Source organism: Kryptolebias marmoratus, linkage group LG5 (assembly GCF_001649575.2).
Source record: "Kryptolebias marmoratus isolate JLee-2015 linkage group LG5, ASM164957v2, whole genome shotgun sequence".
Lineage (NCBI taxonomy): Eukaryota > Metazoa > Chordata > Actinopteri > Cyprinodontiformes > Rivulidae > Kryptolebias > Kryptolebias marmoratus.
This window is the reverse complement of record NC_051434.1, coordinates 18,992,221-19,008,834: the sequence shown is the minus strand read 5'-3', so window position 1 is coordinate 19,008,834 and position 16,614 is coordinate 18,992,221. Positions and strand designations below refer to the sequence as shown.

Below are 16,614 nucleotides of genomic sequence, written 5' to 3'. Positions count from 1 at the left end.
TGGTTTCTCTTGTCACAGGTCTGTTCATGTTTTGTTTAGATAATGTTTTTTGAATTTAGTTTAGATTTTGCTGCCACGTCAGCCTTTGTTTTGGGTTTGCCTTTTGTTTCTAAATAAATTAGTTTTTTTTATCACCATGAGTCTGCGCTCAGGGTTCGCCTCCTTCCACCCAGTTCATGACACAAAGGAGTGTCCCTTATCCTTGAGGTGTAGGTGGACAGCTGAGTCCTGTCCCGAAGAGGTGGCTCCTTTATGAGCTAAACTGTAAGAACCATCCTCAACAAATACTCCAACCTAAACACTTTTGCAAGACATTTCTTTTGAACGTCATTCTGAATTAAAACTATCATGAAATGCAACAGGAGATTTGCATTCCTTCGAGGTAAGCCAGGCTTTTAATTATTTTGTTCTAGAGGAGGATGGTGTCGTGGAGTAGGGGGGTGGTCCATCTTTACTACGTTTTAAGAGCAAAACTTAGAATTCGAACTGTACTTTAGAGGCTCTTCTAAACAGTTTGTTATTCCTGACGTCTCCCTTCGTGCCGTTCACAAACGTCAGCGTCTCCTCATTTCCATTCTTATTTGCATCAAGAGCTCATCTCTCTCTGTCACCCTTTTTAGCAGACCAGCAAAGCAAAACATAAAAGAAATAAATTCCACTTTGGAAATTGGTCTTAAAAATATGTTTTCTTACCGAAAACTTTGCTGGTGTATTTATTTATTTATTTATTTATTTATTTTCAAAGTGTGAATGCAGCAGAAAATCTCAGTTAAACAGTGGACGACAAGGAAAAAAAAAAAAAAAAAGAACAGAGAGCAACTGAAAATGTTGACATGATACAGGCACGTTTGTCCAGCCCACCTTTAAGCTGCATCTGACTGGTCTTTAACCACTCGACGAGTCGGCCACCTCCAACATAGATGTAAGCTTTCAGGAACGAGGGAAGCTTGGTAGAACCAAAAGAAGCCTGGTGTGGAACTCAGCTGCAGCAGTTGTGCAGCACAACACAATAAATCTATCTCTAAGCTATCTCCCTCAAATTATTTTCAAACCATGACAAACAAGGCTGAGTGATCTGCTCTGTGGTTGACTAAATTTTTAACTGAGTGAAAAGTTGCTGCGCGGCATCAGCGATCATCTCCTTAGTAAGAAATCTGTTTATTTTTGTTCAGGCTTCTGATTCCCACAATGTGGTCACACATACTGTATGTCATCACAACGTCACATCCTTGTGCCGCAGCGCCGGCTCACCTTTTCACATGTCGGCTCTGTTTTTAACTCCCTTGGTGGCTCACAGGCATAAGAGCCGCAGGTTCACTTTTTTTAAAATTTGATTTATTTTAATCAAGGACAATATACAGTATACATTAACCACAAGAGGAGAGATGCGCTGTATCAGATTAAAGCTCTATGTGCTAATTTACACCTGTAGTCCCTGACACAGCTGATACAACAGCCGGATGCTTCAATAAATACAAACCAATCAACCTCCCTCCCCCATTTCCACCTCATTTTTTCTAAAACTGAACCAAGATGGCCAGAAACTGTCTCAGCACTGTATTGAAGTACCTTTTCTCTCGTTCTCATATTTTATGGTGATCATTTTTCTTTTTACTGTATTTTCCAAACAGGAGCTGAATTATCTCAACTTATAGACTTTTGGATTTTCACACACCCTGGATTCACCCATTTAGGTTTTTTTTTATCCACCCTTTCTACAGTGTCATTTGGTGAAGGGGTGTGATTGACACTAACCCAATCATATTCTTAGAAAAAGAAACATTTACATGAAGTTTACATGGAAGTCAGCTTCCTGGAAGTCAGATTAAAGTCATCCTTCGACCCTATCAGGTGTGAGTTTGTTGATTTGCACATTCAAATAGCATCAGAGAAGAATGTACTTCTTTATCAGGTAAGAAAGAAATAAAATCACTTTGAGTCCTTCTGAACTAATCAAAGCAATCTTTGTTGATTCAGAAATTGATAATGTTCGACAACAACACTACTGCTGTTGCCAATTAAGTGTAATTACTTAGCAACAGCAGCAATAATAATTTGACTTTTTGTGAATGTTTTAGCGTGATGGTTCCAAAACCTTTTAGCACTTGACCTAGAAAATAAGTCAGAGATAATTCAAGGCCCAGACTATTGCTGGTTGAAGTGTACAAACACTGTTTAAAAAAAAAAAATTACCAAAAAAAGCTCATCCACCATTTTAATATCTACTTTTACTAATAATGTTTTTTTTTTATCATTTTATGACTACAGTCTTTATATCTTTGTGATAGCTAAGGCTAAATCTGCTATTAGCTATAATTTTAAAGTTAATTCAATATTTGTCCTTAGATTCCTCACTCTGTGTTTTAGAACCACTGAATTTGCCTCTTTTTCTCCACATGTTAAGAGTTTGTTTCCTAACTTTGTTTAAATGTATAATACATAAGAAACAAGCTCCATGCATCCAGACCACCTTACTGTTGCCGAATTTACTTGCAAATTTAGCTAATAAAGCAGCTCTTTCAGCAGTTTTGACTCTAACTTTTTGTCTGTCGTCACACAGACTAAGCCCTTTCCCCAGATACAAGAGTCAATGCCATTCAAGCTGAAGGTGTTGATTTTCTGGCTGTCCTCCACTATCTTCGGGGTGTTTCTGCTGTCAGTTTTCACTGACTCGGTCCACCCTCCAGCTCAAAGCTTAAGAGCTTCTGAGACATTTTTGTCTGAAGATAACCTGACGCTGATTCATCGTCTGAATTGTTCCGTCGAACCTTTGTTGTCTCCAAAGCACAACCTCTCTAAGGAGGCTTTTAAGTGGTGGAAGGTAAGATTTCCCAAGTCGTTTAAGGATTTCCTATTTCAATATGCAAATTCTTTTGTGGAGCTGTGTTTTTTTTTTTTTTTTTTTTTATAACCTCACTTTTGTCACTTAAGAACTGGTTTAACAGCAAACTTATGCTTGGTGCACTTGGCAGCAGTTACAGCTTGAAAGACGTAGCTTTGTTACCTACAAAGCCGCAGTGGAAAAGCTGTTTCAGATATTCCCAACAGGACCAGATCTTCCAAAACCCTGTTCGGACACAACCAAGACTTGTTCCGTGGTGGGAAATTCTGTGAATTTGAAAAGATCACATTATGGACCTCTGATAGATTCTCAGGACATCGTCATAAGGTAAACCATAAAAAAAAAAAGTTTCATTTTTATTAGGAGTAGTTCCCTTTTAAGTAGAAACCATTTAAAAAAGATTCTAAAAGCAAACGCTCATATGCTTTTTGTGTTATTCAGAATTAATGCTGCTCCAATCAAAAGCTATGAGGTAGACGTCGGCACCAAGACAACTTATCATGTCATGTATCCAGAGAGCGCCAGAGATTTGGATAACTCCACGCATCTGGTTCTGTTTCCATTCAAGATCCAAGATCTTGAGTGGCTCGTCAAGGCCTTCACAACTGGATTTTATGGAATGTGAGTTGATTTTTGTTTCGTCTGCAGGTTTTTGAATGAACTGTATAAGATTTGTTATATTTGTGCGGACCTGATTACTTTTATACATTTGCATGCCGCTGTTTTCTCAACCAAACAACATCTGTGTGTCTATGCAAATGTATGCGGGCTGAGCACAGACCATGTAAATGTCTGTCCAGACTAGGGCTGCACAGTATAAGAAAAAAAATATTATCGCAATGACTACATCAATTGCGAAAAGCCCACATTTTCCTCACTTCTGTCATCACTGTCATCTAAACCAGGTGTGGTCATCAAAGCCAGTAAGAGTCCGATAGATTGACCAAAGTTATTATTAGCAGCAGAACATAAATACTTGAAATATGATGGCCCACCACTAGTTGTAGTTCAAGCTAATACTGATATTGTGCTCACTCAAATTGTGATTATGTTACATTTGTGACATATTGCACAGCTCTAGTTCTGACCCTGCTGAATGTATCAGTTCAGGTATGTTGTTTTTGAGAAAGAATTGCTTTATAATTCTGAAAAACTCCAAAAAAAAAAAAAAAGAGACAGACAAACAAACAAAAACAGGGTTTTAATCATTAGCCCAGCCTGGTTGAAGACCTTTGCCCTTATTTTAATTTTTTGTGTTCTGTGACTGATCTTGCTGCTAATAAGGTGCTAACTATTGATAACTATTTGACAGAACATCACTTCGAAACTATGCTTTCAATACATATATGATAAAAAATTGACCAAACACTATAGTCGATGTCAAATGTTGTGGGCAGGGCTTGACCTCAAATTTTAAGACTTTGCCATGAAACAGGAAGCACTTATTATTCACATCTAAAATATTATCTTGCCAACACATTTGAAAGGCTTAATTAGGATCCGTAAAAAGCATTTGTACATATTGTATAGACGCTATATTGCCAAAAGTATTTGCTCGTCTCCCTTCACACGTATATGATTTTGAGGGACAACCCATTCCTAATCCATAGGGTTCAATATGATGTTGGCCCATCCTTTGGAGCTATAACAGCTTCAACTCTTCTGGGAAGGCCATACACAGGTTTCGAAGTGTTTATGGGAATTTTTGACCATTCTTTCAGAAGCTCATTTCTGAGATCAGACACTGATGTTGGACAGAAGGCCTGGCTCTCAGTCTCTGCTCTAATTCATCCTAAAGGTGTTCGATCAGGTTGAGGTCAGGACTCTGTGGAGGACAGTCAAGTTGTTCCACACCAAACTCCCTCCTCCATGTCTTTATGGACCTTGCTTTGTGCCCTGGTGCTCAGTCATGTTGGAACAGGAAGGGGCCGTCCCCAAACTGTTCCCACAAAGTTGGGAGCAGGAAATTGTCCAAAATGTCTTGGTATGCTGAAGCATTAAGAGTTCCTTTCACTGGAACTAAGCGGCCGAGCACAGCTCCTGAAAAACAAGCCCGCACCATGATTCTCCCTCTCCCAAACTTTACACTTGGCCCAATGCAGTCAGACAAGAACCATTCTCCTTGCAACAGCCAAATCCAGACTCATCCATTGGATTCCCAGACAGAGAAGCGTGATTCGTCCCTCCAGAGAACATATCTCCACTGCTCCAGAGTCCAGTGGTGACGTGTTTTACTCCACTGCATTTGATGTTTTGCATTTGGTGATGTAAGACTTGGATGCAGCTGCTGCTATGGAAACTCATTTCGTGAAGCTCTCTACTCACTGTTCCTGAGTTAATCTGAAGGCCACATGAAGTCTGGAGCTCTGCAGCTGTTGACTCTGCAGAACGGTGGTGACCTCTGTGCTCTATGAGCCTCAGCATCACTGAGGCACTCTGTGATTTTACATGGCCAACCACTTTGTGGCCGAGTTGCTGTCGTTCCCGATCACTTAATCTTTGTTATAATCCCACTAACAGTTGACTGGAATATTTAGTAGTGAGGAAATATGGTAACAGGACTTATTCCACAGGTGGCATCCTATCACTGCACCACTCAGGAATTTACTGAGCTCCTGAGAGCGACCCATTCTTTCAGAAATGTTTGTAGAAGCAGTCTGCATACCTAGGTGCTTGATTTTATACACCTGTAGCCATGGAAGAGATTGAAACACCTGAATTCAAGGATTCAGATGGGTGAGTGAATACTTTTGGGAATACAGCGGATGTTGTACAATTCACAACATATTATACAACACACAGTCCTTGCCAATCCTTCGCCATAAAACAGAAAAAAGGTTAGAAATCCTTGAGGGTCTGTCTGATCTTACGTTATTTAAAGGCATTATATTCTGTCCTGAATGTATCTGCTTATCATCATAAAAGCTTTAGCTGCACCATTAACTGTGGAATCATGTTCCAGGTGAGTTGTTGTGTAAAGAAAAAGTTTTACATGCATCTATATTTAATATGGAGCACTGGTCTTTCATAGCATCTTGCTTGATACTAATTGAGTCAAAAGCTTAAACCAGAAACGCTCTTTCATACTTTTTATTCAACTGGCATCTATAAAACCACAGACAGATGTTAAGGGTGACCAATAGATTTGACTTATGCAAAGTTATGAAAATGGAGATGCAAAGTTTTTTCCTGGCAGCGTCAGTGATCAAGATTTAATGTTAGATTTGGTTGTGGAAAATTTCAGAATATTGATGTTAATTGTAGACATTCAGTTTTAGGGGATTATAAAAAAGAAGGTAGTGCTTGATGTTCACCAAGGATAGAACAAAGTTTGTTTTCATTTTCAAACCATGACCTTCCCTGCTTATTAAGTAAAATACAATTGAGCTGAGGTGGCTGAATCCACAGAGTCTCGTCCTTCATCAACTGTTAGCTGTTGTTTACAAGCCAGGAGACCAATGAGACGTGGGTCTGCATCTTTAATGGCACTTCTTGAAAATCACAACCTGATTTTCTGTGCACAGCTTGTTGTATTTTAGGGCGTGCACATTATTTCATTGACCATATCCGCACACATTGGACCCGCCTCGGCTCGCTTTTGTATCCACAATGGCAGCTTCCCATTTGGATATGGATTCATGTACTGGAGTACCAGTTTTTCAAGATTTATTATTTATCAACGCTGTTGTTTTTAGACTTCAATATCCGAACTTTAGTCTCAGATATTGTCAGTTAAAGGAGAGCTCCTCAAAATACGGCTATGGACCGTGACTTTTTTGAAGGAAAATTTTTGTTCAAAATTCAAGCGGCAAAATTGTACACCTCTGCAGCTTGCGTGCAAGGAAATTGAGATCCCCCGTAAACGTTCAAAGACATTTTGGAGAGTGCTATTCGTCAACCAGTCACCAGACGTTGGATATCAGTGAGTTAGTACTTTTTGCACCTGAGAAACCAAAACAACAATAGAGCTTTTTGGTTTGTCATTATTTTTGAATGTTCTTCCCACTTAGTGGTGCAGCATGGGTATTTAAGCATTTCGTTGTTGTTGTTTGTTTTAATAAAATGTGTGGACAAAGAAAAATGATAAAAGATGAAAAATATCCATTTAAATCAATATCTAGGAACGTGTAGACATGCCCTCAGTCCATAAGTGATGCCCTAGGACAAAATTAGGCTAGTTTATTTTCTAAAATTATATAAATATTTAAAATTATTACTCTAATTTCTTCTTCAACTTTCTTTTTGAATTTTGAGTCCTTTCATACTGTTTTCAACAGGTCATACGTGAGAGTAAAATCCAAAATAAAAGCCAACAAAGATCTGGTGAGTATGGTATTCGGTGTTTTTCTGGTTTTCACCTGAAAATGTAGCAATACTATAAATTTAACCACTACTGACTCACAACAGGTGATGGTGGTCAATCCAGCTTTTATGAGGTATGTCCATGCGGTGTGGCTGGGGAACAGGGGCGGCTATCCATCCACTGGATTCATGGCTTTGATTCTTGCGCTTCACATCTGTAATGAGGTAGGTGCATCTGACTGTTCCTCTTAAGAAGATTAGAAAGTTCCCAGTTTCGGAATAAGTAGGTCTAAATAACAAAGTAATATTGTCACGGTTTTCCAGTGTGACCTCAGTCTGAGTGTGGCTATTACAAATTGCCATCTTTGCCTTTTAAGATTTAAGGTAGATCGACAAAGAATTGTATTTAATCCCTGTGATGGTTTTGCGACCTGTCCAGGGTTTACCCCACCTCTCGCACGATGACTGTTGGAGAAAACAAGGAAACAGAAAGGAAACAGCGGGTAAAAAAACAAAATGGATGGATATTTTTATTCAGGAAACTAGTCAACTCAATAACTAATTTGATTGTCAGACGCGTGTGTAGCTCATAAAAAAAGCAGATCATTTGAAAGGGAAATTTAAGACGTGTTTGCAATTAGAGCGTGACACGCAGGTGCAACATGCACCACAATAACTGACAAAGTTATCTATACACTGTGTTTGGGGAAATGTATCATGTTACAAACGGAGGAGACTAAATGGCAGACATTATCGATATGTAACTAATGTGATTACAGATGTGATTTTATTTTAATAATAAACACAATAATTCAATATATTTCATTCATAACAATGAATAAAAATGCCAGTTCAGTCAAGTATAGTCCAACTATAAGTGACCTGTTTAAACTTTCTGTTGTGAAGTATGAGAGCTGGGTTTTCTTATCATTTATCTAAAGTCGCATTGTTCTCCATAGGGAAACTTTTGATAGTTTTGATGAAGTTTGTCTACACTGTTTGATGTACTGATGTACCAGCAGTCATAACACACCAATCCTAATTGAGCTGTGTGTTTTGAATGTGTTCTTGTATGGAACTTTTCAAAGTTAGGAGAGGAGATGCAAAACAAAAAATTGTCACGGAAACAGAAGAATAATGAGCAAACACTGGGGAAAGCACTTTTTTTTTGTCCTGTATGGCATATCAGGCATACCATGTAGAGAAGATGGCTGCCTACGGGTGCCAGAACAGATTTGCTCTACAAAAATGATATCTCAAGATGAGAATCCTAATTGCATGATTCATTGAATCTAGCATCAGAGTAGGCAGGCTACATTGCTGTAATAGTAACCTGTTTGTATGACCTTCAACCATCAGGACTGTTTGTGAATCAGTGTATGGAGGTGTGTATGTGGGTGGGGGGTAAGTGTATGTGTAACAGAAAGAGAGAAACACTGACCTTTAACAAAGAAAGCTTAGGAAGCACTGACAAATACAGTACAGTCTATATAAAAAGTGAACACATACATATTAAAATGTCATTTTTTGTGATGTAAAAAAAAAAGATTTCCAAACTTCTCCCATGTTTACAGTGACATGCATGCACTGGCCACTTTATTAAGTACACTTGTCAAGTTGCTTGTTAACACAAATAGCCAGTCAGCCAATCACATGGCATCAACTCAGTGCCTTTAGGCATGTGGTGAAGACGAAGTGCTGAAGTTCAAACCGGGCATCAAAGCAGGGAAGGAAGGGGATTTAAATTACTTTGAATATGGAGTGGTGGTTGGTGACCAAACCCATACTTGCCAACCGTCCCGCATTGGGCGGGACAGTCCCGCATTGGGCGGGACAGCCAAAAGTCCCGCATTTGGCCCTCACACGCCACACTTTGTATTTCTCATGCAAAAAAACACACACTTTTACGCCATATTTAGCGAGTTTTCAGATCCCTCTAGCATTTTTTTATAAAGCAACTACCGACAAATCTAGTGACTTTGGCGGCTAAATGTGTGAAAGCACTCATTCTGCAGCGTACCGTAAGCCCCGCCCACTTCCCCAAGCACTGACAGCTGTCAATCTCACAGCAGAGAGGAGACCCGTTCCACTCTGTGTCCACAGTGGCGCAAAAAGCTTCTAAACATATTTTGAGTGTTTTTTACTCATTTTTTGTCTTGCCACTGTTGATATTCCTCTCTCCTACAGCCTGATCAACTTGACCAAATATGCAAATTAGGTGATGACATCATCTAACAACTTCTAGCAGCTCAAAATCCCACACCAAGCTTGCAGTGGTGCCCGTTATGTTATCCCACATTGACATTCCCAAATGTTGGCAAGTATGCAAACGGACTGGTCTGAGTATTTTAGAAATTTCTGTTCTGCTGGGATTTTTACACACAACTGTAATTCCATCCAGCTTGACTGAAACCCCGTTTCTAGCCGAAGAACATTAACCCCACAGCAAGATGCTGCCACCACCATGCTTCACTGTGGCGTTCTTTTAGTGATGCACAGTTCTCTACAGCGCCTGTGGGAATTGCGGCTTAAAAAAATTAGACTTTCTTGTCATCAGACCACAACATATTTACTCACCTGTTTTTAATATAGCCAGGCCTGTTTTATGTTTGTTTGTTTGTTTTTAAAAGATGATCAAAACCAGCCATACCCCATAATCCAGACATTTGCAGAATACAGGAGATTGTTGTCACATGTAGAAGACAACCAGTAGCTCCTTCAGTGTTGGCAGCCTCCTGGACCCGTCTGTGCTTTGTCTTTTTTATCAACTTCAGTTTTCTATAATATCCCTATTATTCCATATTTTCCTCGCTTCTTTGGCTGTTCTGCTAACTCATACCTATTACCAATGAGATGCTTTTGTAAACTTTATGTGTACCATGGCGTTCTGCAGTAGGGTGGAAATACTGTAAGTAAATGTCAGGGAAAAACCTGCCAGGACAGCTGAACTTTATTCACATTGATCAGGTTGACATCAGGTGTGTACTCAAGCCTGGATGCTCTAATTCAATGATAAATACATTTTTAAAATGCTTCAACAAAGGCTGTGTACATTTATGCAGCGAGTTTAGGCTAAAGGAACAAGAATTATTTGTAACTAAATATTTCTTAAAGACGTTGGAGAAATCTACAATTGCGTTTGAAATATCTTTAGAAAAATGGGCCTGTAGAAGTGACAAAAAGGGAGCTATCCCATGACACCAAGAAGAACCGAGCCACCGCCCTCATAATACTTATCAAACGCTTTTTTTTTTCTTTTTTTTGTGATTGTCTATTTTTAGGTTCATGTATTTGGTTATGGAGCAGACAGCGAAGGAAACTGGAGCCATTACTGGGAAACACTGGCAAACAAAAACCTAAAAACTGGACTGCATGCTGGACAACACGAGTACGCAGTTATAGAGCGGCTGGCCGATGAGAAGGCAATCGTGTTTTATAAAGGATGGGCATTTCCGCTCACAGTGTAAAGAAAATCAGATCCTAAAAGTTAACAAATCACTCGAGGCTCAGTTTGGATCTGATCTCATTTCTACAATACAACTGATTGAAATAGTCCTTTTTTTGCTGTCTTCTATATTCTCATTTGCATTTTATGAGTTAACTGTAACCTCGTTATTGCTGATAAGTTAACCAAAGCTATCCTTCAGTTCTAATTAGCTATCAACACAATAGCTTACAGTAAATGCTCATGTTCAGGTTTTGTGATAATTTGTTTATGTTTATTTTTTTTTTCAAATGCACAATCAAACAAAACCATTTTTATATTTAGTGTTCTGAATAAGTCATCAAGCAATATGTGGTTATTTTGGCTCATGAGCTCAGTTTGCAGCACAGTAACTATCATAACTATGATGCAGCTCTGGCTTCTGGTGTGCATTTAATCTGAGCTGTAGTGTTTTGTTCATTTCTCTTAAACTCAATCCGGAGGTATGTGGCTGGTTTTGCACTTGTCGTCCTGTTTTTAACATCACATCTGGGGACTTGGCCCCCCTGCACGACGTTCGCACGCCATCCTGGGGTAAATCAAACCCTAGGATTCGAACGGCAGGAAATACAGACTTTGCAGTGTTAAAATGTGAACTAGGCAAATGGATTTGTTTTGTAGTTTTTAGGTGTGAGGACATCATGTCACACAAGGCAAATAATTAATGTAACTTACAAATAATAAGTTTCAGATATTGGGATCCAAAAGACTGTTCCCTCATCCTGCCCATTGTAGTGGATTAAATGACCCCAACAAGTGACCCAGTGTTCATATCCGGACATACTGTATAGATTTACCTAATTAAATCTCTGAGAAACGTGATGTTACTTATTATTATTTGGGTTGATTGTAACTATGTATGACATTGACGGTGTGCTTGATCTCTAATGGCATGTAATCTTAATGCTGGCAGTCATTCACTTGGAATCCTGTCGATTAAAAAGGAGCAAAATGTAGTCAAATAATAAGTCATAAAGCTTTTATTACTGAGCCTGTTGATAAATAAATCAATCACTTGACTTGCTTGTTATGAAGTGATTACCACAGACATGCATGAAGACTTGCTGGATCCCAAAGTTGACCTTTTTTCCCTCTCTCTGCAGATGACCCCTGAGCCATGAATGCCTCCTTTTACTGTCCAGTACTGATGTAAACAAAATTATAACCAAGGATTTAAAAAAAAAACAAAAACACATTTGCAGACACAACAACCTTTGTCACCATTGTTTTAATTGACCACAAAGTCTTTCTTAGCTTTCATGTCCCCCCCTTGTTTCTGTTGTTTGTCATGATTTCAAACTGGTGACAGCGTTACATCCACATTCAGTACTTCGACCTGAAAGCACACGCAGTATATGATGCTTTAATCTGATTTTCCTGTTTAAATGCTTCTTAAAACCACTGTGGCACTTCTCTGTTTGCCTGTTCCACATCTCTGCTGCCTGTATCGGACTCTTATATATAAATTATATATAAATATCTGCAGACATATGACACTGAACAGCTTTACAACCGTCAGGTAAGCCATTATTATACAAACAAAATCACAATTGTCCTAAAATAGCACATTGTGGAATGTCCTTTTTTTTGGTCCCCCATCGCATCAAGAAGAGGGGACTTGGAAATAACCTCTGTCTGTCCATACATCTGGTTCCTGTTGTGAGCTGGATAACTTTAAATATAAGCGACGTACCGGCTTCCATTTTGGTGTGTGGATGCATCTAGGTATAACAAAGGTTTCTATGGAGAATGGGGATGCAATGTCAAAATCCAAGATGGCCACCCCATTTATTTGAGGAAACTATACTTTTAAGCGAAATAAAAACTAGAAAGCAGATTTTCCTCAAATGATTCAGGTGGCTAAAGATTAATCTATGGTGGCTAAGGCCACTTTAGATGCTTTAGTTCTTGGAATCAAACAATATTAACTCCTCCATTGCGCTTGATGGCAGATGTAATTCCTCACTCTGTTCACCAAGATATGTTACTGTGTGTCACCTCGGACCGTGAATTATCACTACAGTGATGTAAATAAATCCCTCCAAAGTTTTATCAGCAAAGATGTAACAGAAGACTTCATCCCTTGTGAAAAACTGTCTCTAAACTTAGTTTCAGTCGAACATGCAGCTAAACACCATCGGGAGAGCAGACAGCCTGTGTCTCAGTTGATGCTTTAGTTCTTGGAATCCAACAATATTAACACTAAAGGGTGTATATTTGTATGCCCTGTTCAGTTTTAGTCAGAAAAAAAACTCTCATCTCGAAAACTAAAACCATTCACTATTCAAGACCCTCAGCATTCCATCTTTGAAAAGTTAATTTTATCTAATTAACTTTCCTTCCTTCCTTTGTTTTTGTTTTTATTTATTTTTCTCTACTGAACCAGTTAAGCTTTTAGGGGGAAAAAAATGAATGGTTTAGGTTTAAGTATGTAGGAGCTTCTCACTTTTCATTGCATGAAAGGCCTTTTTTAGGTATAAGAGTTCTGCTCTGACTATATTACCATCATCTCAAGGTCCAAATAAGTTGTATTTACCTAAACTGTTTTGAGAAGGCGAGTTATCTTAAAATAATGTTTATTTAAACCCTTTTTTAATTCACTAAACCACAGTGCAGATTTATTTGACTTTAAATCTTTTGTACTGTTACAAGTTTTGCACAATTAAACTACTTGCATTTTATGTTTTTTACACCCAGTTCTAAGTTGTTGTTTCTTTTAAACTAAAAATCAACAACTTGTCCTTTTTCCACTTTCAATGTGAAATTAAAGTGAGTTAAAAAGGTTAATTTTCTTTAAATTTGTGCACTTTCTCTACATTAACTGTTGTTAAAACCTAATGGAAAGAAAATATCATATACCGCATTTAAGTAGACTCAAAAATACCTACAATATATTCAATATTCTAAGCTATGTTTCTTAGAGAATCAATGTCAATGTCTAACCGTTGCAGTAAATGTTCTGGCCTTCAGAAGGCCCTCTCCTTGCTTCGTCTTTATGTAGTTGGCTGCTTCTCCCTGCCACTCTCGCATTCACAGGTGACCAAATGAGTTATTAGGTCTGGTTCACACACAGCGCCTCCAAACAGATGAGGCAGATTCTGAAAGCGATGGAGCACAAGGGGAGCTCAGAAGCAAACTACGACGGGGTTATATGTTTATTTCATTTATGGAAATTTCCAGCGCTTATCTGGCTCCTCTTATGGGCGAAAAACTCCCCTTCTTTTTTTCTTGCTGAATAATCACCGATTATGCAGCACCCTTTAATATCGGTGGATTCCAGGTGGTCTATCTAGATGTGGATTACAGATTTTCTGTCAGTCGGAGAATCCGGTTAGACAACTGTCACAAGACACACACACACAAAGCTCTGACTGCGTTTGATCACGATGGCTGCAAAATAAATTATGCACACACTGCATATTAATTTTTATTCTTGACTTTCCAACCTATTGTAGAGGATGGATACACTCCCTCCTCCAAACCACACACACACAAATCTTAATCATGAGAGGCAGGATTTCACCAGCTGCCAAGCTTGTGTGTCCTCTGTGACACTGAGGCAAGGACAGAAGCCCATCTCTAAGAACCGTAACAGCCGAATACTGCAAGCCTCTTTCACTTTTTTTTTTTTTTTTGAAAGCATTTTTCACTCCTAAAATGGCTTTCCCTCTTGTCAGCAAATTGAATCTCAGATCCTTCTCCCTCCCAGTTTTCCTCTCCGAGAAAAGTGAAAGGAACACGTAGAGTGAACAAACAAGGCTGCGGCTGCACCACCCAAAGATGAATTCCTTGTCTTGTGGTGCAGAAAATTGTATTTTTCTCCCCCTCCAAGCTCAAGGATAAATCACTTCTAATCAATGAACATGAAGTAGGGGCATTTCTTTTCTGACAACTATTAAAATTTAGAGGGGGGATTTTACTTCATCAGAAAAACAACAGATGTACTTCCAGTGGGAGCTGAAGACGCTCAACCTGCTGCTGGAAGGATGGTGTATTTCTGTTCATCCATCACTGACTTCATCCTTGCTTCCATCCCGGTTTGGTACACTGCTGCCACCGTCATCTGTTCTGCTGCCTTCTCTCTCCAGGATCTGCACACCTCCAGGACCATGAGGTGAACCAGAAAGATTGCTGCTGCCTCATTCCAGTCTCAGAATAAACTTTTCGAGCTCCTTTTCAAGCTCCTGATTCAGATGGGCTGTACGGCCCATCTGAATCAGTGATTCTTCTCTTCTCATCCGCTGTAGAACTATAAAACAATCATCTTTTTCTCACCATACTAACTCCCACAATGTCCTCGTGTGAGTTGCAGTGTCTTGTTCTCACGTTGCTGGAATTTGGAACAGACTTAAAAAATTTACGAGGCAAATTTTTCCTCTGAATACTCACTGAGTCATTGGTTCTTCTTCTTGATTTGGTTTTAATAATTCTAGAGTGACAGAGCTGTCACCTTTTGGTTGATATATGTGGGAACCCCCAGCAAATTTTGCTGGGAGTTCATGAAAACGTGTTGTTCGGTGTGATTCCAAGTTAAAAAAAAAATATTCATGCATTTTCCTGTCACTAACTAGTCCCCAGCAAACCAGCCACTAGGGAGCACAAGCCAGTGTATTTCTTGTGCCGGTCCCAAGCCCGGGTAAATGGTGAGGGTTGTGTCAGGAAGGGCATCCAGTGTAAAACACTTTTGCCAGAACGAAGATGCAAGTTCACCCAAGCAACACCATTCGAGGCCCAGGTTAACAACGACCGCCACCGGTGCTGTTGACAAACAGTGTGCCGGCGGAAATCGGGCCACTGTTAGTCAAAGACCACGAGAAGGGAAACATGCGGAGAGACAGAGGGAGAAGAGGAACGTCAAGAGAGTAAGACTTAGGGTAGTAAGTCTAAATGTATGGACAATGGCAGGCAAAGGAAGAGCACTGGCGGACATAATGCAGAGGAGGAAGGTAGATGTGTTATGTGTGCAAAAGACCAAGTAGATGGGCATAAAGGCTGGCAGCATTTGGGGCACGGTTTGAGCTATTTTGCCATGGTGTGGATAGGAAGAGAAATGCAGTAGGGGTGGTCCTGAAGGAGAAGTTATCAAGGAATGTAGTTGAAGTAAAAAGAATGTCACACAGGGTGATGTGTTTGAAGGTAGAGGTAGAAGGTCTGATGCAACATAGGGCAAAGAGGGAAGAAGCAAAGGCAAAACAGAAGACATACGATGAGTTGTACAAGAGTCTGGACACTAAGGAGGAAGAAAAGGACTTGTATCGACTGGCAAGACAGAGGGGCCAGGCTGGAAAGGATGTGCAGCGGGTTAGGCTTGTTAAAGATAGAAATGGTAAAGTTCTAACAAGAGAGGAGAGTGTGATGAGAAGATGGAAAGAGTACTTTGAGGAGTTGATGAATGAAAAGGAAAGAAGAGTAGAGGTCATAAACATTGTGGACCAGAAAGTGGAAAAGATTAGTGAAGATGAAGTCTGGAAAGCTTTGAAGAGGATGAAGAAGGAAGAGGCAGTTGGACCTGAAATGGAAATGGCAGATGGCAGTGACAGTTTTGACTTGATTATTCAATGGCATTTTTGAGAATGAGAAAATACCAGAGGAATAGAGGAGAAGAGTGCTGATGCCAGTTTTAAAGAACAAGGGTGATGTACAGAGTTGCAGCAACTACAGGGGAATTAAGTTGATGAACCACACAATGAAGATCTGGGAGAGAGTTATAGAAGCTAGACTTAGACAAAAGGTGACCATTTGTGAGCAGCAGTATGGCTTTATGCCAAGAAAGAGCACAACAGTGTCAAGCTGGATGGCAACGGAAGCGAACCCAGAGTGCAGACTCATTCTTAAAACAACACTAATTTATTAACTAATAAAAAGAGCAAAACAAAAGCTGACTTGGCAGCAACTAAAACATAACAGAAATCCAATACATGGCATGGCGAGGAAACAAGGAAACTTAGAACGGCAAACAACAAACAATGATCTGACGACTAGTGGG

General features: G+C 39.5%; 1 protein-coding gene across 3 annotated transcripts in view; it reads left to right on the top strand.

Annotated features, from left to right (window-relative positions):
- Positions 1-133: 133 nt before the first annotated feature.
- The window catches only part of LOC108238706 (CMP-N-acetylneuraminate-beta-galactosamide-alpha-2,3-sialyltransferase 1), a 26,330-nt gene continuing 9,849 nt past the window's right edge, over positions 134-16,614 (top strand). The window contains exons 1-7 of one of the 3 annotated variants that reach the window (XM_025006955.2): positions 134-1,912; positions 2,561-2,821; positions 2,973-3,169; positions 3,284-3,463; positions 7,120-7,165; positions 7,250-7,369; positions 10,426-11,647. In XM_025006955.2, coding sequence (XP_024862723.1) covers positions 1,799-1,912; positions 2,561-2,821; positions 2,973-3,169; positions 3,284-3,463; positions 7,120-7,165; positions 7,250-7,369; positions 10,426-10,611 — 1,104 coding nt within the window. In that variant the 5' untranslated portion in view covers positions 134-1,798 and the 3' untranslated portion in view covers positions 10,612-11,647. Of the gene's footprint in view, positions 2,822-2,972; positions 3,170-3,283; positions 3,464-7,119; positions 7,166-7,249; positions 7,370-10,425; positions 11,648-16,614 lie in introns of those variants that run through there. The other 2 variants (XM_025006952.2, XM_025006956.2) reach the window with 2 other exon arrangements.